This window comes from Lampetra fluviatilis, chromosome 3, assembly GCF_964198595.1.
Source record: "Lampetra fluviatilis chromosome 3, kcLamFluv1.1, whole genome shotgun sequence".
NCBI lineage: Eukaryota > Metazoa > Chordata > Hyperoartia > Petromyzontiformes > Petromyzontidae > Lampetra > Lampetra fluviatilis.
In genome coordinates, this window is record NC_136277.1 from 30,610,786 (window position 1) to 30,636,304 (window position 25,519).

The following is a 25,519-nucleotide window of genomic DNA, read 5'->3' on the forward strand; positions in this document are numbered from 1 at the left end:
AGTGCCGATCTCTGCCCCCCTCCTCCTGTGCCCCCCACCTCCCCCCTCTTCGCCCCCCCCCCCCACAACCTAGCAAACGACGTCCCCAGCGCGGAGATGCGGGTAGCTCCGCGCTGGAGACGTCGCCTCTCCCTCCTCCTCCCTCCCTCCTCCAGGACTCGTCCGCGACAGGGCGACTCTTCCATTGGCCAGACCAACGGACAGACGTCCCTAGCGCGGAGCTACACCCCCCCCTCCCTCAAGCTCCGGAGCTACCCGCAGCTCCGCACTGGGGACGTCTGTCCGTTGGTCTGGCCAATGGAAGAGTCGCCCCGTCGCGGACGAGTCCTGGAGGGGAGGGGGAGGGGCGGAGGAGGGGAGGGGCGGAGGGGGCGGAGCAACCAGAGCTCATCGACAGGACGCGCGGAAGAATTCTCGGGGTGAGCGCTTTACCGTATTGGCTTTACCGTATTGGCGGGAGCGACGACGCGACTCTGCGCGCACACAGACACGGACGGCGGGTGCCGCTTGAACGCTGCGAATGAAAACTCCTAAACGTTTGTGCCGTCGATGTGTGAAAGAACGACGACGATTTCAGAGTGCACTCGTTAGCGCGCTTTAGGCCGAAGCCTTACGCGTTTCCTGATTTGGCTGCGGCCGAGGGCTCGAGGGGATCCTTGGGTAGCGATCGGGAACGCGACCCCGTGGATGCAAAGCCGTCAACCCCTTAGGGGCCGTCCATAAATGACGTCACGCGATTTTGGACGATTTTTTACCCCCCCCTCGTCACGGCGTCAGAAATGTCTGACCCCCCCCCCCTCTAGGTGCGTGACGTCATTTATGATCGGCCCCTTATCACAGACCAATTCAGATCTTATTGGTCACCTCGTGCCCTTGTATATACAAAAAAAGTTCCATCACAAGGGAGAAACACAAATAGATAAAAAAAATACACATTTGCCGGTATTGAAACGGCTGTACACCGTATGGACCTGAAAACTAGATTTCCCTGTAAAAGAATACAGGGTAAAACGTGTGGGTTGGCAAGTATTTATTTTATTTAATTCGATTGGAGCTCGTGGTCGCGGTTGCGAGTGTAAATTAGCGACTTTTATTTGAAGGAGTTTCTCATGTTTGCGTCTCAATGTGCGTCTCGCACGTGCGTGATTTTGGACGACCCTCAAATATGACGTCACAAAGCTCTGCCCCCCCCCAAATAAAACATGCTTCAAATCGCTTTAAACTATTGTCATTGTAGTGAGTATTTAATGTGGCGCTGCACTCTGACGTTGTAGGAGAAAACATTTATTAAAAAGTCAATTTAATTAAGTAGAACGTGTTGTCTATATTTATTTTAAGTTGCGCATTTTGATGTGGCGTCACATTTCTCAACCCCCCCCCCCCACATCGTCACAAATGTCTGACCCCCCCCCCACCCCTAGGTGCGTGACGTCATTTATGGACGGCCCCTCGCACGTGCGGTCGTTCTGTCTTGTACCGGCCCTCTCTGTGTAAGCGGTCTTGATAGCAAGTGGTTAGCAGAACGGCGCTATTTAACATTGATTCCACGCCACGGCTGACATCAATCGTGAATGATATCTGATCTGGTTATGCAGCACACCCCCTTACCGCTCCTCCCCTTATATAACCTTCCCTGACCAGCGTGGTGAAATGTTATTAAGATTATAATCTGGCTGCTATAAAGTTACACGTGATAAGCCGCTTCGCTGAGCTATCATTTTTGGCCAGGTCGCCTCAGAAAAAGAAGCTAATATTGGGGCTTTAACTGGTGAAAAATACAAAGTTAATACTTTTTTTAGTTGTTTGCTTACCTTTCGTATACTTTGCAAGCCTGTCGTGTATTTGTATTGTAACTTTCTGACCCGTCCCTACTCGACGTCTGATAAAGAGCTTTACAGCTCATCGGATTTATTCAGTATAAATATGCAGATGAAGTGTGGTCAAAACAGCCCCCAAGACTAACAGTGTGGGGAGACAATAATCAAGCAGTGGATTTTCCAAGGGCTGACTCGTGTTACGCTTATTGAGATATATTTTGAATTAAGATCTATTCAGATTTAGCACTCTGAATACTTAAAATATAGACAGTTATCATCAAGATAGAGACAGTTTGTTTATCTTGTGTATTCAATAACTATTAACTTAATGAAATGCATCAATGTAAAATCATTGTCAATTATATACCATTACCCTGCTTTTATGTACTGGCCATCGTTCCTTAGCGGTGCAAAATGTCATTAAATTGCATGCTTTATGGATGTTGACACTTAAAACGCGGCTTTTCTCGTCTAAACTGCAGCGGCACATGCTGAAGATAATTAAGGAGTGTTAGGAATACTTGCTTGTAATTGGAAACATAACAATAACGTGCACTTTCCTCCGCGCGCTCATTGCTGAGCACCGACAAAGGTTCTCCAGGTTGCACAGTTTACACTGCTTTCAACTCGCCCACGACTCTTTCTGGTGTGGTGACCTTTAAAACAAATTGTTTTGAGTCTCAATTGCGCGGAGCATCTGCTGCCACTCCTTTTATTTAATTTCGAGAACGCGGGGGGGGGGGGGTCAAGCGGCTTTTCATTAACGAGTCCATTTGTTTCAACGTTTTTTTTTCTCTCCTGGTAACTCAAACATCCTTTGACCCTTTATTGCAGACTTGGTGCCACTCGCTGGGAATCATCCGATCCCGGCTCTCTTTTTTTTACCTTTAAAGAGCGGAATGACAAACTGCCAGAGCCCAGGAACGGCCTCTTTTAGAGAGATAATGGGAAAATGTCACATCGCGTGAGGCTCAAGGTGTGCGCGTGCCTGGGGTCTGCAAGGCGCACGTGATCTTCGTTGAGCACGGGGCCTGGAGAATAGAGTAACTGCCGTTAATTTATGATGCGGCGGTGCCCTTTGCTTCCTTTTTCTGCCATCTGTTGTCCTTCAGCAGTGAATTTAATGAACTTGAGTCTTATATATATATTTTTTTTCTTTCTTAGAAGGAAACTTGTCATCTAGGGGGCCTCTAAATTATAAACATTCACCCTTCCAGCGCTGACTTGTGTGCCATGCGCCTTGCGCGACGATACAAATGTTGCCTTTTAAAAGGCTTTTGACAGATTCTCATAACGAATGCCAAGATAAAGAAAAATCAATCCACGAAAGTCCGTTCACATTTCACGTTGGTATTGATGACACATTAATAACAATCGGCATGCATTCTTCCAGCCATTTGCAAAGTCCCCGTGCGTTTCCCTTGCCGGTTAAATATAGGGGTGCACAATCTGATGTGCGCTTTATTTATTATTATATAACAAGATGCAGCATATGAGTAGTGAGTTTCCACGTCGGAAGGGGAAGCGTGCCATGGGCGTTGATTCGGACGCGTTCCCAGGCATTCGTAGCGTCAGATGCCAAGACGCAGTTGGTGATCGCCCATATGCTTCAGTCCGTAAACATTGATCGCTGCGGCCGAGGGTACGACATTTAACTTCGCCCGGCGACAGAGCAATCTTTCCACCCGTCCCCAGCGAGCACAGGGCGTCCTCGGGATGCGTTTGACATTTTTCTGATGAAAAATAAGAGCCAGACGTGCCAGCTGTGGGCAGGCCGCCGGTCCGTGCCTATTGTCCGTGAAATAATTTTTAAAAACAAAAATGGGGTAAAAAAAAACAAATAGATGATATAGCTTTATTTTTGTACTATTATCATCAGCTCAGTTTTGTTTTCTTTACAACTTGTTTTGTTTTAATTGGTTCAAATTTACACTGCGTCTCATTTGTGATCTTTAAATGTCACAAATGGTGATGTTTGCAGTTAAAATTTTTTTGAATGATTTTGACACGTAACGGGTGGAGCAGTGGTTGGTGCACCGCGCTATTAACCCGGTAAACGTGAGCTCCATTGCCAGCCTTGGTTAATATCAGTGGCGAGTTGATATCTGAATACGTCCTAAGACACCCACTCTACCTACCCGGATTAACGAGCGCAGTGATATATGTTCAAATAATCCCCCATACAGCAATTAATCAAATTGTTTTTGCTTGTTTCATTCTGTACCCAAAGTTAACCGACTTTTGGCCTTGTGTGTTGAAACCTATCCCCTTTCGCACAGATGCTGAGGACCCTAAATCACCCAGGGGTAAAGTGTGCCTTTGTCTCTCTTCGGTTCGCACACCGACGCGCTTTCTACCTCCCGTGGTGTTTCGAACATTTATGGTGCATTTTATACACAGCTCACTTGGGCTGTGTGTTCACACACATCGGTGGAGGTCATAGATTTATTACGGGCTGTTGCACTGAGCTGTGCGATAGCCTTTCCCCCTCAAAACGTCTTCTCTGTTTAGTCCATTTTTTTTTACTGTAGCAGAGACGCACAGCAGACCGCAACAGAAATTTTTGGGTTTTTTTTTTTGCATCTTAAAGGCTTCATCCTGTCTTGCCGATGTTTTTTTGTTCATTTGGTCTGCCGTTTGTTCTGCTGTTTGCGCAAAAGAATGAGCAGGGGCACGGGTCGAAGGATGTGACATTGCCACGAGACGATGCCATTGAGATAGCACGGCTTTGAAGACACGCTCTGCTTATAAACTTACCACCCCGCCAGGAACTGACTCAGAAGTGATTCGGATATGTTTATGAGCAGCATTAGGAATTTACGGTGCGGCAAAATAAAATTCAAGCGTAGAAGAAGCGTTATTTTCAACGGCTTAAACAATCCGTGACCGAAACTACTCATCGTGACTCTTTTTAGTTTTTGCAACTCCTTGTCAGTCTACTGTTGGATGAAGGCCTCCTCATGCCATGTCAGCTATGGAGGTTATTTAATCATTCATCACGGGTTGGTGAAGGGGGAATTGAATCTCGATACTTTTTTTTCGGAAGTTTGCATTGGGATATTTGACCAATTCCATGAATGACTTTTTGGTTTCATATGGGAGTAAACCAGAGAACTTGAAGAAAACCCAGCAGGCATATGAGGGGGTGATAGCACTACCAAGTGGACACCGAACAGCCCTCTGACTTTTTGAAGAGGAAGACCCAGGATTGGTTTAGATATGACCCAGTGTTGATGTTAGCCACGGACGTGAATCGAACTCGGGTTGATTGGTTCATAGGTCAGTGCGCTAACCACTCCACCACCGCTCCATTCTAAAATGCTGATGCACAAATGGCTCGGCTGTTTATTCTACTGCAACTCACATCCTCCCGCCATGATTTATAGCCGCATGCTTTCGTTTTATTTCATGTGTGTTGTGGTGCAAGAGCTACGCGTGTGGTGCAAGAAAATACGCTCTCGGTATCTGCGTTCCCACCGTGGGAGCCTTGCGTGTGCTCTTTGCACTCTGCACGACGCTGCAGGTTCGTTGAACGTGGTGCTGGGTTTGGTTCGAACCTGTTTCCCATCTGACGAAGGGCACATGTCGGCCTTGTACCGAGCCGCACGATGCTCCTCATGCCACATGTTTCTCTCCTGGAGGAAAAGAAATATACGTCTTGGCCGTGTTGAGCATTCGCAGTGCAGTGAGTGGGAAAACATGGGCCATGTTTTGATTTTGAGGGTTTTTTGCCAATGTATAGTCTCGGGTTTTTCGATGGCAATGGGATTTCGTGCTCCCGAAGGAAAAACAAACTTTTTTTTGTTTCTCAACATAAAAAAAATGTACGCACACTTTTACACTTATCAATCACGAAACATATGGAGACAGTTTTATTTGCAACGCGTTGAAGTGAGGAAATTTTTTCTAAGCAAAATTCTCCTTTTTTGATGTGGCAAGTAGTGACATCAAAAAGAGTTCCAAAATTCAAGATAAATTACGTAGGCGGTTTCCAATGTTTGCCTTCAGGCAAAGATATTTTCTTTGCAATAATATCCTGAACTAATTGCTTAATGTGGCTTTCCTAGTCGAATACTGTCAATTTGTTGCACACAGGGGCTTTTTGTGCAAAACAAAGCAGCTATATTTTCTAAAGCCCTTTTAGTACAGGCCGGATTGACTGGCAGGTGTGCCAGTTCTCTATTTCGGTGCAGAGTAAAACAAAGACAAACGTGGACACACAAAGATAGAGGTCCCAGGCTGTTGGGGAAAGTGCAGGGCAGCACAATGGCGTGGCTAGCACTACCCCCAGGCCACCTTTGTCTAACCGCTGACAATGTTCACACACCACGCCTGGTACTCATTTAATGCTGAACCAACATAGGGGAGGCCCCACGACAGGTTCAGACACCACTTTGCCATTGATGCCAGTCACGGTCAGGATTCAAACCCAAGAAGCCGGTTTTGTAGTGTAGCGCGCTAATTACCGCACCGCCGCTTGCCACACGCACACATGCTCGTACAGCGCAGGACGTCCATATGGCTTTTTTTTGGGTCGCTGTAGGTGGCTACATGTTTTGCTTTTAAAAGCCGAGCCTGCTCTTTGCGAGCAATTTCACAGATCATTTCCCCATTCTTTGAGCGTCATACACACGGGAGTGGTGTTCAATCACTGCGTCCGTGTTTTATTTGGAACACGCCCTCGTGAAAATGTCTCGGCAGTCGGATTGAAGGATAAGGTTTGGATATGAACGCCTAATAATGTGTATGAGAGTAAAGGTCGACTTGGCACCAACGCTCATTGCAAAGCAGACAAAGCCTCAATCTTTCAAGGTACAACAATAAGCTTGATTAAATTTTTCACAGTACATTCCCCCCTTCCCCCTGCTCCATATACTCTCTTACTTAAGTTCTTGCCTCTCCTTCCCCTCCCCACATAAAAGTACACAAACTTCGCTCATGGTCCCCACTCGGAGGGGCAGCAGCGATCTCAATCTCCTCCCTCCTCGAAATCCAGGAACACGGCGTTCGCGACTTTTGTCCACGGAATTTATGTATTTCTGCATACCCTGCTCACACCCCTCCCCCCCCCAACGTTCGTGCTCTGTACCGGGCTCCTACTGAAATATATATATTTTTTAATGTATTCGCGCGCCCCCTTGCCTGATGCAATACGCCGACACGAGAGGCACTGAGATTTCAACTGTGACCAGGGATTGATGGGATTCGATTCAATTAAATAATCCTTTGATTTTCATCCAATTCACCCCCCCCCCCAGCAACCTCATCTCGTATTTATTGTTTCATGGGTTTTTTTAACGCCTTATTTGCATGTGTGTGTGTGATTTGCGTTAGCATATCATTTGCTGGTGAGATTGACCGTGATGACGATCGTCGCTTATCGCCTGTACACTTTTCTGAGACGCCCAATGAGCATACACATCTTTATTTGCAAGAAATGCCTGCCTATAATAAACAAACAATGTGCTTTTGCACGCACAGGAAACAAAAGTTTTGGTTCTGGGCTGAAAAAAAAATCGTGTAGGTTTTTTTAAATTTTCTGAAAAGTGTTAAAACAACCCAATAAAAAAACCAGAAACCTGTGAAGTAAAAAATAATAATTTAAAACAGCGCGAGGAAATAAAAAAAACCCGCATAAAATGTTTTATTCGACAAAAATCGTAAAAAAAATGTTGAAAAAAAAACCAGGCACCATAATCTCAGAAAATAAATGCGGAGGGGGGGGTGGGAAGGGCCCCTCAAGAACACGGAGCCCTGTGTTGCGCTCTAGGCTTCTGGTTTTCATTGCCGTGGGCGCGGTGCGGGCGCGCGGCTGGCAAACGCCGTACCTCGCCAGGCTCGGGTTCGCTGCCCCGTTGTCAGTCTCGCGCCCGTACGCTCGTCTCCTTCGATCGACCCAGACGTATCTCGTCTGGAACTTGACGTCGCTGCTGACGCCAGAGTACCGTGTCTCATGCGAGTTATTAACTACCTCGCCTGGTATGCAAGAGGTCGTGGGTTTGATCCCGATCCTGACGCCGGCTGTATATTTGGAGTTTGCGTGTCTCTCTTGCCGTGGTCATGTGGATTTTTCTCCGGGTCGTCCGGTTTTTCCCTCCGCATTTAGAACATTTGACTGCTACACATTTCCACATTATAAGCCACTGCGTTGAGCTATAATTTATGGCCAGGTCGCTTCTGAATAAAGAGCTGTATAGCTCAGTGGGCCCTACCTGCTCAGCCCGTATATATTAATCCACTGGTGGATAAGTGCATTTCCACACCATGCGGATCGTGGGGGGAGGGGGCATTTGACCGGACTTCCCAATGCTGAATGGCGCGAGGAACATTGATATTGGAGCATAGTGCAGTACAACTTATTTTGCTGCACTGCCCTCTGCTGACAATGTAGTACTGCAGCACCACATTTATGTTTCGTGGTCACCCATCAAAGCACTATCCAGGCTCAATTCTACTTAGCTTACGAGGTGATGAGGATGCTGATGATGATGATGATGATGAATAATGACGATCGTTGCAGCACACGATGGGCGAGGAGGGCGAGGTCATCAGGCTGCACCTGTCATCTGACCCGGGGAGCACTTACTACGCCCTCGTGACCTGGAAGAAGAACAGCCATCAGGGATTGAACCTGAGCCTCACCGACTGCCGGACGGCCTGGACAGGGGAAGGTTCGGCCTCACCGCTTGATGTTTGCGCATCTCCTCCTTCTCCCCCTGACGCAGCGATCGATCGCTCTGCGGATGCAACTATGCCACCCGTCACTATTGCGTGCCAACAAAACCCACCGATTTAAAATCGGTGTCTTTCCCTCCAAGAGCAGCATCGACCCAGCTTGTATTGTAACATTCTCTTTGTCTTTTAGCTAAGCTCACCCGTGTGGTTTGTAAGCAGCTCATGTCCCCATGGCGAGTATGGTCCACGTATAGGAAGTGTCCCAACCATGTCACCTGTGGATGTTTCAGGACTACGGTAACTTTTCCCATACTGACTAGTTAATCAACCAACAAGCTGACAAGCAAGCCTGTAAAGAGGGCCTCTTGCGTAGTCATTGCATTTAACTGCAGAAAGAAATGTGCGCCTAGGAAAGCACACTGACACGCCCGGAAACATCCGTATCACAAACAGATAGCTTATTAATCTACTCATTACCCACAGCAACATCGGAGAAGACCATCTCGTTATAACTACAATGACCTCTGCCTCGCTTACTGCAGAGACAGCAGTGCAGTGGGGCTCTCGTTCGTGCAATTCGACAATTGACTCGGGTATCGAACCGTCGGAAGTGATCGAGTGCCCGTCGGTGGTGCGCAATCCGCAGTGACCGGCTCCAAACTGGAGGAGGAGGCGTCGGAAGCCGGGCTGTCGCTCGTTGACTACGTCGCTGAGCTCCGGGCCGCCCTCCTGGGCCACTGCTGGGACTCGTCCCCCAACGGAGACGTCTTCCGCTACGACCTGAAGCCCCCCGCCAGCCCCGGGCGCGCTCGCCGCAGGTGTTTCTCCATCTGCAAAGTGCACAGCGACGTCACGGTGAGGCTTGCGCGTCGAGCGTTGCGATTTTTGGGGAATGTTCACGATTATTTTTGTTGACGGTGGCGGGGGGGGGAGCTTCTCTGTTGGCACCTCGGAAACTCCGAGCGTAATTCCCCACCCCCTCCCCTTTGCTCTTGTAACCAAGTATATTATTACTTTTGTTTTGCTAGATTTTGAACCTGCATTTTGGATGCTTTAAAGATGCGGGTAATCTTTAGAGTTATCGGCTACCTGGTTTTTACTTGGGCATATTACGTCAGCCAATTTAGGACTGCAATTTCAGAAAATATTTTCCCCGCCTTTCTTGCTGGGTGACAAATAGTCGTAAAATACCACGCGTGTTGGAAAGTTCCCGATCACACGTACTTATCCAAGATGGGATGGTGGTGATGGTGCACGCGGATTCGTGCACGCGCCATCGATCTATTCCATATCTAAGCCAAATCTTCTAAACATATGGTTAATCATCTTCAAAGTGACACTGCAGACATATTGCTGGAATGATTTTTTTTCTATATTTACAGAAAGTCTTCGCTTAACGCAGGAGATGCGTTCCTGAAAGTGCCGTGTTAAGCGACAAACATGTTGAGAGAACACTATTTCTCCATAAATAACGTGACGACAACGTTTGTCGAGATGGCGGGACAAATCACTGAGTGTACGCCGCCACGGTTCTGTGTCATTCATCGTGCTCTGACTCCGCTCAGCCATGCAGCTCAAGAAAGTGGTTCACCGTCGACCGCTCAGTAACCGCGTTATAACGGTGCGCGTTCCACGTTTTGCGAAGACTGTTCCCGAATGGAAGAACCGCGTTAGAGTGAAAGAGCATTGTAATGTAAACACCGCTACGCGTTCAGCGAGGACTTACCGTACACTTCTCTGTGCCGGTGGGAATTGGTGCGCGGCCGACTGTGGCAGCTCCTGGCGCTTGATGACTGGCCTCTAAAAATGCCAACACGTAAGCCCCCCTAAGCCTCTCTTTGTTTTAGGCGCCAGGCTTCGCATGTTCTGTGTTGACTATCGGTACATTTTTGGCACGATAGGAAGGTGCGTTTTTAAAAGTTGATCATTATACATTTTTCTTACAGGGTCTTTGTTATGACAGACAGTTGTTTCAACTTATACACTTTTCTTCCCTTTTCGATAATTGTTTTGTTGTCCTGACCAATCGTCTTGGGGGCAGTGGCTATTATCACTGGCTAGCGACATCTGAACCCTGTACCATCAACCCGCACTGACCACGTTTCACACAACAGGTGATGTACCCACCATAGGTAGGTGTCTATAGAACGAGACCTGCTGGTCTTTTTTGAGATGTCTCCCGTTAGAATCAGAATCTTTAATTAAACTGGAGGATTCCGATGAGCTATCAAGCTCTCTTTCACAGATGTCCAGCAGGGGTCGGTCAGAATGTTCCAACAACAAACAATACAAATTCACGATAGGAGTGCAAACTATAGGTAATGTAAACAAATCACTTAAAGATTGTATACAAATTAAACGAAACTCTTTTTACCTTACCATGTAACGCCCACTAAGCTATTAGCTTATTTTGCAGACGCGACCTGACCACAAATGATAGCTCAACGAAGTGGCTTATCACGTGGCAATTTATAGCAGCAAAATAATCTTAAATAATCGAAACGCATGTTGATTCCAAATGTGGAGTGAAAAACCGGAGGACCCGGAGAAAAAAAATCCACACGACCACGAGGAGAGAGACATGCAAACCCCAAATATCCAAGCGTCAGGGTCGGGATCGATCCCCCAACCTCAATAAAGTGGCATGTCGCAACGCATCTCTACGTTACGCTCGGGTCAGCCGATGCCACCCTACACGTACAGACGAGACAACGGGTGGCTTAAATTAGGGTTGCTTTCCTCTGGCATTGCTTCCCACTGCTCCAGTAACAGCAGCTCACGAGTCGAACATCAAAGCGTTCCCTTTTTCAAATTAGCGGTGGGCGGTGTTCATCTTCGTTGGTGGTCCCTCGTCCAGTGGTGTTAAATTCCACATCCCTATGGCAGGGTCCAGTCGCTTCATAGCAGAGCTACTGACTTCCCACCAACTACTGCTGCCTCAGCAGGTGGTACTTATTTTACCCACCACAGAGGAATGACGATGATGATGAACATTTCTATGAAATCTCCCTACTGTTCTCTCACACGGGGTAATGCGCTTCCCCCCGCGAGACTTTCGACATTTGCAATATAATGGTAATATACGCAGCGGCGTATCGATCCACGACGATGGCAAAGACGAACATCGTGTCGATAACGGTTACGCCCGATGACAAACTTGCACACCCTCGCGATCACGAATGCAGATTTTCTTACCACGATGGCGACCGCTCGGCACGTCAAACACTGACGGCGTGGCTCGCTATCGCCGGAGAATCGGGAGGAGGAGAAGATACAGGTGCGACGGGAGGGGCATCCCCCGAGCCTTGTTCACATATTTGTTTCGGCCAGGACCGGGCCGGCCCGGCAGGAAATTTGCGTCCAGGATTGTTTGTTTGCCTTGGTATGTGCAGACAGAAAAGAGCCTCCAAACAGACGGGTTAAGAAAAATGGGGAGAAAAAAAAACCACTGCTACAGGCAAGTGCCTGTCCTCTCGTATTTACCCTGCTTCCGTTGTATTTGCAGTCAATACACAATGGCCGTGTTGATGGTGTGCATTCTGCGGGTTTGTGTGGCCGGGAGCCGATGGTCCCCTCCCGTCCACGCCCGCCCAACGACGCCACCCAACCCCAATGGGCCCTCCGCTGTCCAAACAGCTGTCTGTGGTGGTGGCTGGCCGGCGATGGGCGGCAATCGCCTGTGGGGGGGAGGACACCTGAGCAAATATCGGGTATTGTGTGTCACCGTGCGAGCGATTGCCAAGGGATCCCCACTGAGAAACACAAAAAAAAATTCTTTGGCGGAGGAGTTGAGCACTAATTTTGGGGCGGTGGTGTAAATTTGCCTGGCCCGTTTCCAAGGGCCTGGCCGGACCGTAAAACTGTCGCGACTGGATTTGTGACGCGGCCTTAATGATGGACCACGAAGCACACTGCATAGTCTGAAACTGCCGCTAAAACAATGCCTGCCCTTGTTTGCTTTTTTTGCTTTAATTAATGATTTCCTTCACATTTTTTATGTTGCGCGAATTTTCGCACAATTGCTTGCACACAACAACTGCGTGTGTTGTTAAAAAAAATAGCCAGCCTAGCAGGTTTTTTTTCTAGTGGTCCTGAGCCGCAACTTGAAGCCAAGTTTTCAGCCACCTTTACAGCTGTAGCCCACACTGAATTCATCTGGGTGGCTCAGTGCTGAGACATTCCATGTTTTAGACTTACATTTTGGCTTTCGTCTGGGCTGTCATTTTCCAGCCAAATATTTTAGGTGTTTACGTTGTCCGTCGTGCATGCGCGCGCGCGTGTATGTGTGTGCGCTCGCGTGTGCACAACAGTGTGTTTCTCTTCAGAAAAAAAAAACTAAACAAATGTAATTCATCAGAATTGTCACTGGAAGAATTAACCAGACCTGGGAGTGCAATTCGGTGATCAACGTGTGCACGTGTAGCTTGGTGGTCGGCGTGCTCGCAGATATTTGTTTAGTTGTCGTTATTGTTGCCCTTCGTAGTTTCAAACAATAGTTTGAAACATATTTTGTGAATTTGTATCTCCGCCGCTGAATGGAAGATGTGAAAGTGGTTAGGAGGGGGACAGCAGCAGTTGCTTACAGACGGTGATGGGCACATGTCATGGTTTATACCGGGTTCTCAAGTGCGGGGAACTCATTGTGCGAGTCCAGTCACCATCATTGCGCAAAAAAATAAAACCGTTAAATTAAATTTTTCACTCAGTTTGGCATATTCCAATCTCTGAGAGTTCAACATTGTACTTTTTATCAACTCGAAGCCCTTGCAACATAGTGCAATCGTTCTAGATTTAAAGTTTTCGTGACTGCAAGGATTCATACTCTTTGGGTTTTTTTCGGTAAAGTCACCGAAAAAAAACAAAGAGTATAGCGCAATCGCCTGGTCTTCGGAAGGTGATGTCATAGAACTACATCTGAGATCCCTTCTAGTGACCTCTTATCCACACAAGGGATCCCGCACTTTCCCACGCACCCTGCTATGCAGATGTTTGTTGCTTGTTGATCAAACAAAAACCACGTGTCTTTTATTTTTTATTCTCACGGCTGGAATATTTGCCAAATTAAGCAACAGCAGAAAAATCTCAAACGTAAATACGATGGGCGGTTTTAGTCTAGTCGTCGGTGATTAGTCTGCGATCATTCGTTGATTCCGCTCTAGCAATCAGTTTGATCAGGAAACCTAGCCGAGAACGCAGGATGATGGCGGCTCCGGCCCAGCGCTCGGTTTGCCCGAGCCACCTGGCCACCTTCTACGAGCGCTTTTGTTTTCTCTAGGTCGCTCTTTCTTGAACGGAGCGATGATGAGAGAGAGATGCAACGGATGCAAAGATCGAAATCACGCTCTCTTCTCCGTAGTTTGTCCCCGAGGACTGCTTGAAGCTCGGCAGAGTCAGACAGAGACCCCACATGCCGCCTTGCAAAATCTTGGCCCATGCTTGGATTTTAATTGCCATCTTTAGACTCAAGGCTTGTGTCATGTGGCTGCTGGCACGGAGTAATATTGCGGGCTTGATTTTTTGCGCGTGCGCGCGCGCGTGTGTGTACGTGCCTGCTAAAGTTAACTTTAGTCTTGCTTTTTTTGGAAACGGACTTGTGTCTTTGTTTGTCTGCCTTTGTACGATGACATCTGGTTGCTGATCCCTGCATTGCAGTCTTGTCAGTATCTTTGTTTCGTCTGCTTGCATCATTAATCCTTTGAAGATCCTCGCTCCGGTATAACCAAATCGTAAATCAAACTCTGCGGAGGCAAGGAGCATTGAACTCCGGCTGAAACTACGTGGGGTCCAAATCCTTACATCCCTAAGGCGCATGCTTTGCAGGGTTGTGAAACGATATCCGCTAAGCTGGTAACCGTTTTCAGAATCGAGTGCACCGATTGACACGCACAGAACGTTCAAACGGCACGACGGCCCAAGCCACTGCGCGGCACATTTGGCGTTTCTCAGTTAAACGGAAAAGGTGCAGCCTTGCAATTACTCGCTCGCTTACTTGCGCCACTGCCGTTTTTTTTTTACTTTGATAATAAATGAAAAACCTCGATATTTCAAGAGCCGCCAATGCAAGGTGGATGCGAGACGGTGGTCCGAAATAAATAACGCCACAAGGCAGGAGTCTTTAAAGAGCCGCATGCTGCTCCACAATCGCAGGTTGCCGAGCCCCGAGCTGTGGTGTGTAAGGCTGTGGGACATGATCCCTGGAACCATTACAGATGTTGTGTGTTTTTTTTTCTTGTGCAGTCACCTAGTTTTTACTGCCCATTGCTCAGCTAATATAGATGATATTCGTGACTCATCAACATAGCTGGCTGCTGACTGTATCTGCTGATTGCCGCCATTATTTACTCACGTAATACAACATATGACATCAGGAACAGTAAATTGGTGGTGGTGGTGTACAAAATAATGTTTGAGTTCCGTGAGTCGAGAAAGTTTGGAAACCAATAGTCTCTGCTGAAATACATGCATGCACATCTATCCGCGTGTGTGTGTGTGCGCGCGTGTATGCTCCGTGTGTATATATGTCTGAGTTTCACAGAGTGTAGGTAGTCACGCTGGAACTTTGTAGACTGCAGAGCTGATTCGTAGGCTCAGGCTGTTTACCGACTTTACATTGCCACACAGCGGCCATACAAATAAAGTCACAGATTAGAAACCTGTGCTAAGAGCGATGATATGTCGTCTATATTACGCCGTTGGTATACATCTTTTACAGCAAGGCCTCGCTCAATATCCTGCATCACGACGTTTGGCCAGTTCCATTTTAAGGAGCGTATTGCAAGGTTAGGACATGCCGCGGTCCAGGGAGATGGGATCACGATCCCATTTCCTCCACTGCCATTGCTTGGCCACCTTCGCAGGCCTGTGAGAATTTTGTACCTAATCTGGCCCAGTGGCACAGTAATCACAGTACATGGCTCGCAGTTGGGAAGTTGCGAGTTCACATCCCACTCTACGGTTTTTACTCGGTGATTAACTGGTAAATGCTGGCTGGCCATTGTGTTCCATTGTCTTTACCCCAACTCCACGTTTTGAAAATTAACCATAATTATTGTCCAGGTAATTTGAAAACTCGAGAGAGAAAATTATATCAGTGGCTCTTGCATGGTTATGCAAAGGGAAGTGAAATGATGCAATTGATTTGGTCATTGTTTGCTGACAAAGCTGGACGTGAATTCTGTTTTCTAAATTCTTGTACCGTATGCATGTTTTGTTTATCATGGCTTTTGTTTAGATTGATCGTAGTGTTGTAATGGAGAAGTTTAATGTGTTTGCTTCACGTGTGTTTTACAGCTTTCATGTTAGCACGTGTATTTAAAAATGCGCTACGGAAACAAACTTCAATCGACTGATTTTTTGTTTTGTTTGTGTGTGTGTGTGCGTGCATGCACGCACGTGTGTGTGTGTGAGTGAGCTATATGAGGAGCGGTAGTGTCGCGGTTAGCGGGGTGCGCTACGAACCTGGTGACCCGAGTTCAATGCCCACTCACGGTCAACACCAGTGACGATTATCTGAATCAGTCATGGGCCTCCCCTAGGTCTATTCAGCCTCAAATTAGTACCTGGTGTCATGTGTAAACATCACCACTGCGGAGACAAAGACGGCCGGGCGTGGTGCTGGCCACCCACCCCCTCGTATGCCGTGCCAGCTTTCATAGGTGCTCGCTAGCAGCACTTGCCCCAATAGTCTGTTCAGGCTATACGGGGATATTTGTCTTTTTGTCTATATAGGGAGCTCACACACATACATTTGTTAGGAGGCATGAATGGGCACAGCACAGGCTCGTGGAAAGATGGGCAGTTGTGGTACAGGAGGACGTAGAGCTGAGTGGACTTGGCAACCGCTGACATCAGTGCTGTCAAAATTAGCCATGGTGGAAAAGGCCCGTGAAAGATTCTACTGGGTGGCTGTTTAGCAGATGCCCTCCAGCAATAATACGAGGCAGAAGAACGGGCGCTCGGAACAATAAGCAGAGCATCAGGCGGCAGATGACCCCTTGACCTGTTCTTGCCAGCAAGCCTTCGACCCTCCACGTGGTCTCAACATGTATCTAGCCCAGTGCGAGCACGTGTGTCAGCGATGTCGCTGCCGACTTATCGGTGAACGACTGTCTGACGCCGCAGTGGCAAGATGTTTACTACCTCGCCTAGTATACAGGAGGTCGTGGGTTCGATCCCGACCCTGACGCCTGCTGCTGTATATTTGGAGTTTGCATGTCTCTTTCCCCATGGGCGTGTGGATTTTTCTTTGGGTCCTCCGGTTTTTCCCTCCGCATTCAAAATTCACACGCGTTTAGAGTATTTGGCTGCTATAAATTTTCACGTGACAAGCCACTTTGTTGAGCTGTCATTTGTGGCCAGGTCACCTGTGATAAAGAGCTGCATAGCCCAGTGGGCCTCACCTGGTGAAATAAAAAAAAGTGTTTAGTGCGGTAATGAAAGACTTTCGAGGACAAAGCGCATGTCGGATAGCTGCTACGCGAACCCCCACGCGACAAAACGTGCGATTTCCCCCCCCCCCGCCCTCACCGCTCACTCGTCCGTCTCCCCCCCCCCCCCTCTCAATCGCACCGCGGCGCCGCAGTTCGAGCTGGGCACGGTGGAGCTGCGCGAGCTGGACGAGCCGGTGACGTTGGTGCGGCGGCTGCTGGACCGCGGGCTGGAGGGCGGGCGCCGCCTGCGACAGCGCAACGACGACCTGCAGCGCGACAACGAGCGGCTCGCCGAGGAGCGCGGGCGCGCCGTCCAAGAGTACGCGCCAACTCTCGAAACACCTCCTCCCCCCCCAACACTCCCCCCCCCCCCCCCCACACGCGCGTGCCCGCGAGTATCTTGTCTACGCGTGCCCTGAGCCAAATTTAGCGCAATTCCACGTTCCTTTGATGGGGCTGAGTGTTTCCATAGGACGGCCGCTGTTGATTTTGCCACAAAGTGGTGCCCATTTTATCGACACCCACAGCCAGGGTTTAAACCTCTGACCATGAACCACTCGCTCATATGCTGAGCCACTGTTGTCAACTCTTATTTGCGCAAACGTTAACCTCGTTCAATCGAGATTTTAAGTTTTCGTGACTGCAGGGATCCATACTCTTTGGTTCTTTCGGTAAAGTCACGTAGGTATAAAATAAATTAAATTAAATCACGACGTTTCAATCGCAACATAAGCAATACAGCAGGACAACTGCTAGTTATTTTATTTTATACCTACGTGACTTTACCGAAAGAACCAAAGAGTATGTTAACCTCATCTTCTTGGTTCTTTCGGTAAAGTCACGTAGAATGGAAATAATAAATAATAAAAATAAAACATTATTTTATTATGTTTTATTTTTATTATTTTTTTATTTCCATTCTACGTGACTTTACCGAAAGAACCAAGAAGATGAATCCCTGCAGTCACAAAAGCTTTAAATCGAAATTCATGTTAACATCGTTTTTGTAAAAGGTAGAGAATCAAAGGTTTCTTTGAATCAATGCATACTATAATTCTTCATGAATTAAATCCTGCACCCTTTCCTATCTCTCATCTCACTCCACTCTCCACTCCGCACTCTCCTACCGCTCACCTCTCATCCCACTCTACTCCCCTTCTTGCGCTGTCTCTGCTCCCGCAACCAAGGCGTTCTGTCAAAATCTCCAGTCAACCTTCGCTCATTGGCAACTTGCTGATTGCCTTAGTGGCAAGTTGCTCGTTGCCTCCTTCCAATTCCCTGCAACTTATTGCCCTGTAGGTGGGTGTCTCATGCACACCGTATCACTGTGTGATCCACAAACCCCAACTCCCAAGTTGCCTGCATTGTGGGCGTTGCAACCACGGCGATTTCACCGAGCACTAAAATAAATAAAATATCCCCAAAAAAGGTTTTGTGATAAGTTCCTTATGTTCTGCACAATGTGCATTTAATAAAATCCCGGGTAACTTTGGAGAGCGAAAAAAATAATATATATACATTGAAACTTTCCAAGCATAAATTTCACACAGGTGTCTCGTTGTAATATCACAAACGCTGAGCGAATCGTACGATGGAAATTTAATTTGGAGCTCTCTTTCGCTCATATTACCAATTCCCTAAAAAGAATAATTTTGGGACAGGGCCCAGGGTTAGGGTGGCGTTTCCACGGTCCAGCCGCTGGCAGCTCGTGACTGTTCCCCCCCCCCCGCCGCACATCATCCATCATCGTTACCGCTGACCAACCAGCCTGGGAGGTTGTAATGACAGCGAAGGCTGAAGGCTGCTGGAATCCCTGCGTGTCACCCCACCAAGCGCACTCCCGATTCATTACACACCACCTGCGTTGCTGTACAAGGGCCCCGTTTGACGGAACGTCCGAGTGAGGGGATGTCGAATTTTGAGCGTTGGTTTTATGTGTTTTTGTATTTTTTTCTGTTTCGCCAAGCATGTGCGACGTGGGGTTTGAGCGCAATGTGCGGTGTCGTCCGCCGTCGCACAAATGCTCGCGTACGCACTTGAGTGTTTGTGTGTGTCTTTGTGGGGAGCGGCAGTGGAACGGTTAGCGCACCACGCTACGAAACCGGCGACCCAAGCTCAGTTCCCGCTCACGCCCAACACCAGTGACGGCTATCTGAAGCGGTCATGGGCCTCCCCTAAGTCGACTCAGCCTTGAATGAGTACTTGGTGCGATGTGTAAATGTCGCCACTTGGGAGACAAAAGCGGGCTGGCAGGCGGGCATTGCGCTGGACACCCACCCCCTCGTGTGCCGTGCTGTCCTTCATAGGTGCTACTCGCTCACGGCACTTGCCCCAACAGTCTGCCAATGGTCTTTGCCTTTGTGCGCCTTTGTGCGTCTTTGTGCGCCTTTGTGCGTCTTTGTGTTCCGTCCCGTCCAGGCTGAGGGCGTCCGTGGACAACAAGGATGAGCTGGAGAGGGACCTGTACGGAAAGTTCATCCGCGTCCTCAACGAGAAGAAAGAGAAGATTCGGCGGCTCAAGGATACCCTGGATAAGCACGCCGCGGCCCAAGTGCCCCCTCCCTGCGCCAGGTCAGTGTCCAGCCAGGGCTCGCCCCCCGGGGCACAGGTGATTGAGTTGTGTAGGTCAATAAGAAGGAGTATAGTCTGGTCAGATGATGGGTCGAACCAGGTCAGGGCTTAGCTGGCTGGGTTCCTTCAGCGCAGGTAAAACCTCCGGTTGCGTGAGTTTAGTGTCCGGAGATAATATTATTGCACCTGTTGCCCCCCGGTAAGCAAGGTTGTAATTGAGAGACGAACCAAATGTTTTTGTGTTTAGAATCGCTCGCAAGCAACTTTGCAGGCCCTAATGTCTCTTTTGTTGACATCTGACACTAAAGTTTCATGTGCGTGTCAAAATAGTAAACATTGAGTGTGTTGTGTAATCCACGGTTAACAAAACTCATTAACAGGACCGGACTGCTGATGAGAATCAGAACTCGAAGCCAGTCCAGAGATTTCCTGCTGATACTAAGTGCAAATTACGATTTGGATTAATATAGTTTATCAGGACCCAAATCGGATTGTCACTCAATATTTAATTTTTTTACAATATTCCTTCATCACCGATGTTACAAATATTTCCCTTGCAGAATAGACAGCGAATCTCAGTGGGTTGTTGTCACCTGGTTAAATAAAGAACACTCGAACCAATCAATAGGTAAAGGTCCATTCACCGCGCCACACATGTTTTTAGTTCAACATCCTTTAGGCCTTGTGGTGGATTAGTCCTTCCTTTGAACGTTTTTTCAAGCAGGGACAAACTCTGGATCAATTTGAACTCTTTGAACCTCATCAGCAGAGTCCAGAATATAAGGTGCCGCAGGTCAATGGCCTAAATTGGTGCTTTCTTTAAAGTTACTTTTGCGTGAGGATGCGTGCTCAACTCTCGTCTCTCTGTCAATGTATTTCCCAAAATCCACGGACACAGCTCCGCTAATGGGTTACACCGGGTCAGTCAAGCAGAGGTGACTTGGTAATCATTGCAAGCCGGTCGGGTTTGGCGAGGTCGCGAGTTGCCCGGGCAATGGGCGTGAGAATTGTTGGCTTATCACTTCCGTCCCTGCGAGCGACGGGCGACGCGTTAATCCCGCGGCACGCGCCGAGCGACGATGATAACGGCGGCGTCCGTCCCACCGGCGCTTCTGTTGCCGTTTTCGTCGAAGCACCGGCGGCGTTGTTGGTGGCAGCTCTGCGGCCCCGGCGGCAGAGGAAACGGACGAGTTTGACTACGGGGGCAGCACCGACGAGGAGAGCCAGGCCCCGGCGACCGGAACCGGCCACCGGAAGGCGGCGAAAGCCCCGAGCACCGTGGCCGTAACCCGGCAGGAGGGCGAGCGAAGAGGTGAGTGCTGCTGACAGATGCTCGCTGGTTTCCCACGCTTTCTCACAGCCCCCCCCCCGCACCCTCCCCCCCCGCACCCCCCCTTCCACTTCCCGCTCTACCAAACCTGCGTGCACTTAACGCTCCCTCACACTCGAGGCTCTGTAATAAGTGACCAGGCTGTTTGTTCACAGTGTGCGGGTGGGGGGGGGAGTAGCAGGGTGGTGGGGGGGGGGCAGTGCAGTACCTGATGAGCAGATGTTGGATTGCTGGGGACTGGCAAGTCTAATAGAGGGAGTTTGCTATTTGATTGGGAGAGTCATTAATTGAGGTGGTCTAGTGGCTGGGGGAGTTTATAATGGCCGCATCAGAGCAAGGAGTTCGCTCTGCACAGATCCCGGGTTCAGTTCGGAGGCTGAGCTGCGCCTGATTGAACTGGATTTCTCAAGCATATCGGGTTGATGGTCTGTAAGCCTGGGCAATGACTGCACGGATAAGTCTTATTACATATGATTTGTAAATTAAGCCAGCATAATCCAGCTCTGAGAATATATATTTATTTTTCGTTTAATCTACACGCGGCAAGCATTTTGCTGGGCATATACAAGGTGATGCCCTGAGAGAGAATAACAAGGGCATATCGAAGTGAATTAAGATGCAGTTAATCGATGTTGCGATGCGGTTCCATTCTCGCTGTGCAAACGTTGTATGGAAATAGTTTTCTCCCGTGCCACGACGTCGGATTGCGTGACTGCAATATATTTCGGGGAGAGAGCGCATTTTCTAAGGAGTCCGTAATTGACGCTGCCTTCACGCGCCGTCGCATTTGGCAGACTTGCTGCGTGCGTCTTAATCTGCCCCAAAACGGGGGCCAACAGAGGCCCTCTTCATCACGTGCCGCGGACACGTGGAGATCACGGACTAAAGGGAGACCTTGACCTTGTCAGGGGGCGGTGGAGAGTTTGAGGCTGCGCGGTTCAAACAAAAGAAGAAAGCGGCGGAGGCTGCGGAGGCGTTACCGACGACGTGAACTTGCCGCGAAATAGAAAGTAGGTCCACGTTTCCGTCCGCCGCCCGCGGGGGATGCGTGACGGCTGGCCGGCTTGTGCGTCTCATCCCATCGCCTTCCCGCGGTTCAAAAGTGCGCGCACAGGCGGCCCTTTGTTCGTTTGTGTCGGGGGCGGGACGGGTCCTAGTCCGCTGTCATGACCCACAGTGAGCTGGTGGCGGGGGGGGGGGGTCACGGCTGACAGACTTTTCGGGCGTGCGGGAGTCAGGGAGGGTCAGAGGGAGGTCGACCGGCGGGGGCGTGCGGCATTATTCTTTGGGCGGCAGGAGATTCTTGGAAGGAGAACGCTTTTGAGTGTCTGGGAGGAAGCTTTTCGGGAGGTCACGGTGGAAAAAATGGACAGAGGTCAGAGGAGCGATCGGGACACGACGAAGAGAAGCGGCTGATGTGCCCTGAGCCGCGGTTCGGCTTCGTTGAGATTAATCCTCACGCGTCTCAAAAGGAGCCGTCAATTTTCCGTCCAGCTCTCCTGCAGAAGAACAAAGCGGCGACCTGAATCGTGTGAAGGTCAGCGACGTAAGCACGGCATTGAAAAAAATATCCCCTCCGGCGGGATGATCATTGCGCATCGAACGCGGCACTTGCTGCTCAGCCCCTGTGGCGGCTGCGTTCCTTGTTCTCCGACACGAGCGCGTGATAATTGTGGCATTGTAAGCGAGCGCGGTTTAAGGTTAAAATGAGGACGGCGTCGGAATGAATTCCCACTCGCATTGTCCTGTTTTCTGTCAGCTCTCAACTCTCACCGTTTTTATTTTTTTTCCTTCCCCCCTCCCCTGTAGCGGTCTGTCTGAATAGGGTTTCCTTCCAACTAGCGTGGGGTGAGTCAAACATTTGGATTAAAACAATTTATTCTGTTTCCTTCTGTTATTTGAATAATTTTTGTTGTTTTAGCCACCCATTTTCCTGTGGCTATAACCCAAAGCTGTGTTTGCAGCATTATCACATTCTTGGATGTCCCTCTTGGGAACCATTAGGTTATTTTCTGTTCCATTGTATCCAGGTTCAAGGTGTATGTATAGACACACACACGCGCGCGCGCGTGCTCATGTTTGTTTTGCTGGGATTATGAGTTCAATTGCCCATCTGGGGTGGGGTCTGTGGCCCTCCGCTGCTGGAACAATGCTCGCACGGACAACACATCGCCCTCAGACGGGGTGCAGCTGGCTTCCTTCGCCGGAGCTGCGTGACCCCCATTTCTTCCCCATCGCCGTGTTTTGTGACAATGGGGGTCACTTACACGCTCCGAAAAACAACGCCAAGCAAAATCGCACTATTTGTCGCAGCCGATGAAAATCGTCCACAGGAATTAATTTCAACATTAAAGTTAGCGTTTTTGTGTTTTCTTTGTTTCCCATCTACGTATCTGTTTATCGCTGTCTCTGCCTCACTCGCCTCGATGCATGAAGTTGCGCCAACCTCGGCGTTTGCAGACTTTTACAGACGCATTTGCTCCTTTCTGAGTTCCGCATTTTCATGCCGCTAATTTATATCGCAGAAAATATCCCGCAAACGGCATTGCCAGTCGTCCCTGCTGCCGAATTTGTCCACCGCGTTGCAGTGCGGCGTGGGGCGACGGGCCCACCTGTGTTTTGCGTTCACATGCGAAAAGGGGGAGGGGGGGGGAAGTGTCTAAAAAAAAATATCCCACAACCGCCCTGGAGGTTTGCACATCCCAGCGGACGTCAGCAAAGAAAATATTCCGCGTGTTTTTTTTACCTGACTTGCTCATGGCGAGGAGAGGGGAAAGAGGAACGTTCTCCCCAGGGATTAATTAAATAAGAAAGTACGTTTCTAATTGTTTACCTAGACGGTTTTTTTTTTAGACTGACAAATGAGAACATTAGTCGGGGAGCCTTTGCCACTGTTTACGCTTGGCCCGAGGTGCCCGAACGTTTCCGCGGAAAGCGAAACAACAATGATTCCGCAGACGGGTCAGAATGCGCTGCCAAGGCTGGTGCGCACAACAATAGACATTGCCGCAAAATTATTTAACGAACTCTTCTCTCGCTTGGCTACCCCCCGAGGTCGTTGCCGGCGACACTGCGGCGTGATTTACTGCCTTGGCGTTTCGCAGGTTTTTATTTACGGAATCGCCCCTGGCAACCGATTTTCCCCTCTCTGTTATTATTATTAGTTGCCTTTTAAATGATCGTAATACAAATATTTTTGTTACATCTGGTATTTAATTACTGGAAATATCCGAGGGGGTCGAAGAGGTCAGAGAGAAGAGGTTCCGCTCGCCCGCAGCCGGCGGGGACCCACGTGCCATCGCGGTGAGGGTGAAACTACCCCCCCCCCACTCGCGTCTGGGATATCCTCCCGCTTCTTCCTGCTCCTTACACCCCCTTTCACCCCCGACCCAGCCCCCCCCCCCCTGCCGTGCTGTGAAAATTAACGCCGCAGTGCAGAAGTACAACAACAGCCTCTTTTCTTCCCCAGATTCCCCGCGGCTCGTTCAAGGCTCATTTTCGCACACTCGCTTCTCCGGAGTGACGTTTTTCACTGGGGGGGGTGAGGGGAGGGGGGGAGATTGATTTATGATTTATTTTTGCGTGTCTTTTTGCATTACCCGCAAGAACTGTTCCTAAGTGAAGTGTTCGTAAATGTTAGTTGGCATGCGATGGCGCGTCTATCGGAATCGTTTATTATTACGCTCGCGATGCGTGGATTGAATCGCCCGTGCGTAAGAGTCGATCATTTTATATTCCTGAATAGCAGTTTGCTGGATATCCTAAACTAAAACTATTTGTTTATTTTATTTTACCAGGTAAGGCCCACTTAGCTATATAGCTGTTTTTCAGAAGCGACCTGGCCACAAGTGATAGCACAACGAAGTGGCTTATCATGTGGGTCGGCATCGAACCCAAGGTGAGGGAGTTAACAACTCACCACCGTGGCACCCATACACGCATACCTCTTGAGCAGGCCCAGCTGTGCTTATATCTGAAGTTGTGCTCTTGCATCAGAAATTGCCTCTTTTGTGTGTCCCCCCCGCCACACCCCACCGGTGTAACGTTAGCATGCGTCGCTTATATCAGAACTGTACTCATGCACAGTGTGCTTTTATACAGCTTCTACAGTAATGGATTAATGCGATCCCCACAGTCGTTAAACGCTGCTGAGTTCACCACAATGTAAAAATAATAATCAGGTCTTGAATCACAAACCCCTTAATCGCGTCAATTAATCGAATCGCCGAGGATGAATCGTTGCAGCCCAACAAGATTGGTATGTTATGAATAATAGAATTGTGATGGTTGTTATAATCGGATATTTAGGATTCATGACGATTATCAAAAAAATTCAAATATTTTCCGCTTGCAATTTTGTCCGTATGAATCAAAAGCAAACCAACAAAGGAGAAATCGCAAAACAATGCAAAGCGAGACGCTGATAGAGAGTCGTGAATTGCTCACACGCCCGCATAACCATTAGCGCCAAGTACACTTTAGCGGCACCGTGCAAGTCCTTTTTTTTCCCTGCTTTCCGTGGCGCCTGTTAAACACGTCTTCAAACGCGTCCACCGATAAAAAGTAATAACAGGACCCCATGGCGTAGGGCGCGAAAGCGAGGCGGCCACCTGTGCAGGTGGACGTCCCGGGGCTCGCGATCGGAACGCCCGACCACCGCACCCGCGGGGACGTCTTTCCATGGAAGCTGAGCGACG

General features: G+C 48.9%; 1 protein-coding gene across 4 annotated transcripts in view; it reads left to right on the top strand.

The window, feature by feature from the left end:
* The first annotated feature begins 367 nt into the window (after window positions 1-367).
* XRCC4 (X-ray repair cross complementing 4) overlaps window positions 368-25,519 on the top strand; it is a 56,527-nt gene continuing 31,375 nt past the window's right edge. For 2 of the 4 annotated variants that reach the window (XM_078854849.1, XM_078854851.1), the window contains exons 1-6: window positions 368-419; window positions 8,338-8,488; window positions 9,139-9,347; window positions 17,074-17,240; window positions 19,340-19,492; window positions 20,626-20,804. In XM_078854849.1, the coding sequence (XP_078710975.1) occupies window positions 8,344-8,488; window positions 9,139-9,347; window positions 17,074-17,240; window positions 19,340-19,492; window positions 20,626-20,804 (853 nt within the window). In that variant the 5' untranslated portion in view covers window positions 368-419; window positions 8,338-8,343. Of the gene's footprint in view, window positions 420-488; window positions 537-8,337; window positions 8,489-9,138; window positions 9,348-17,073; window positions 17,241-19,339; window positions 19,493-20,625; window positions 20,805-25,519 lie in introns of those variants that run through there. The other 2 variants (XM_078854852.1, XM_078854850.1) reach the window with 2 other exon arrangements.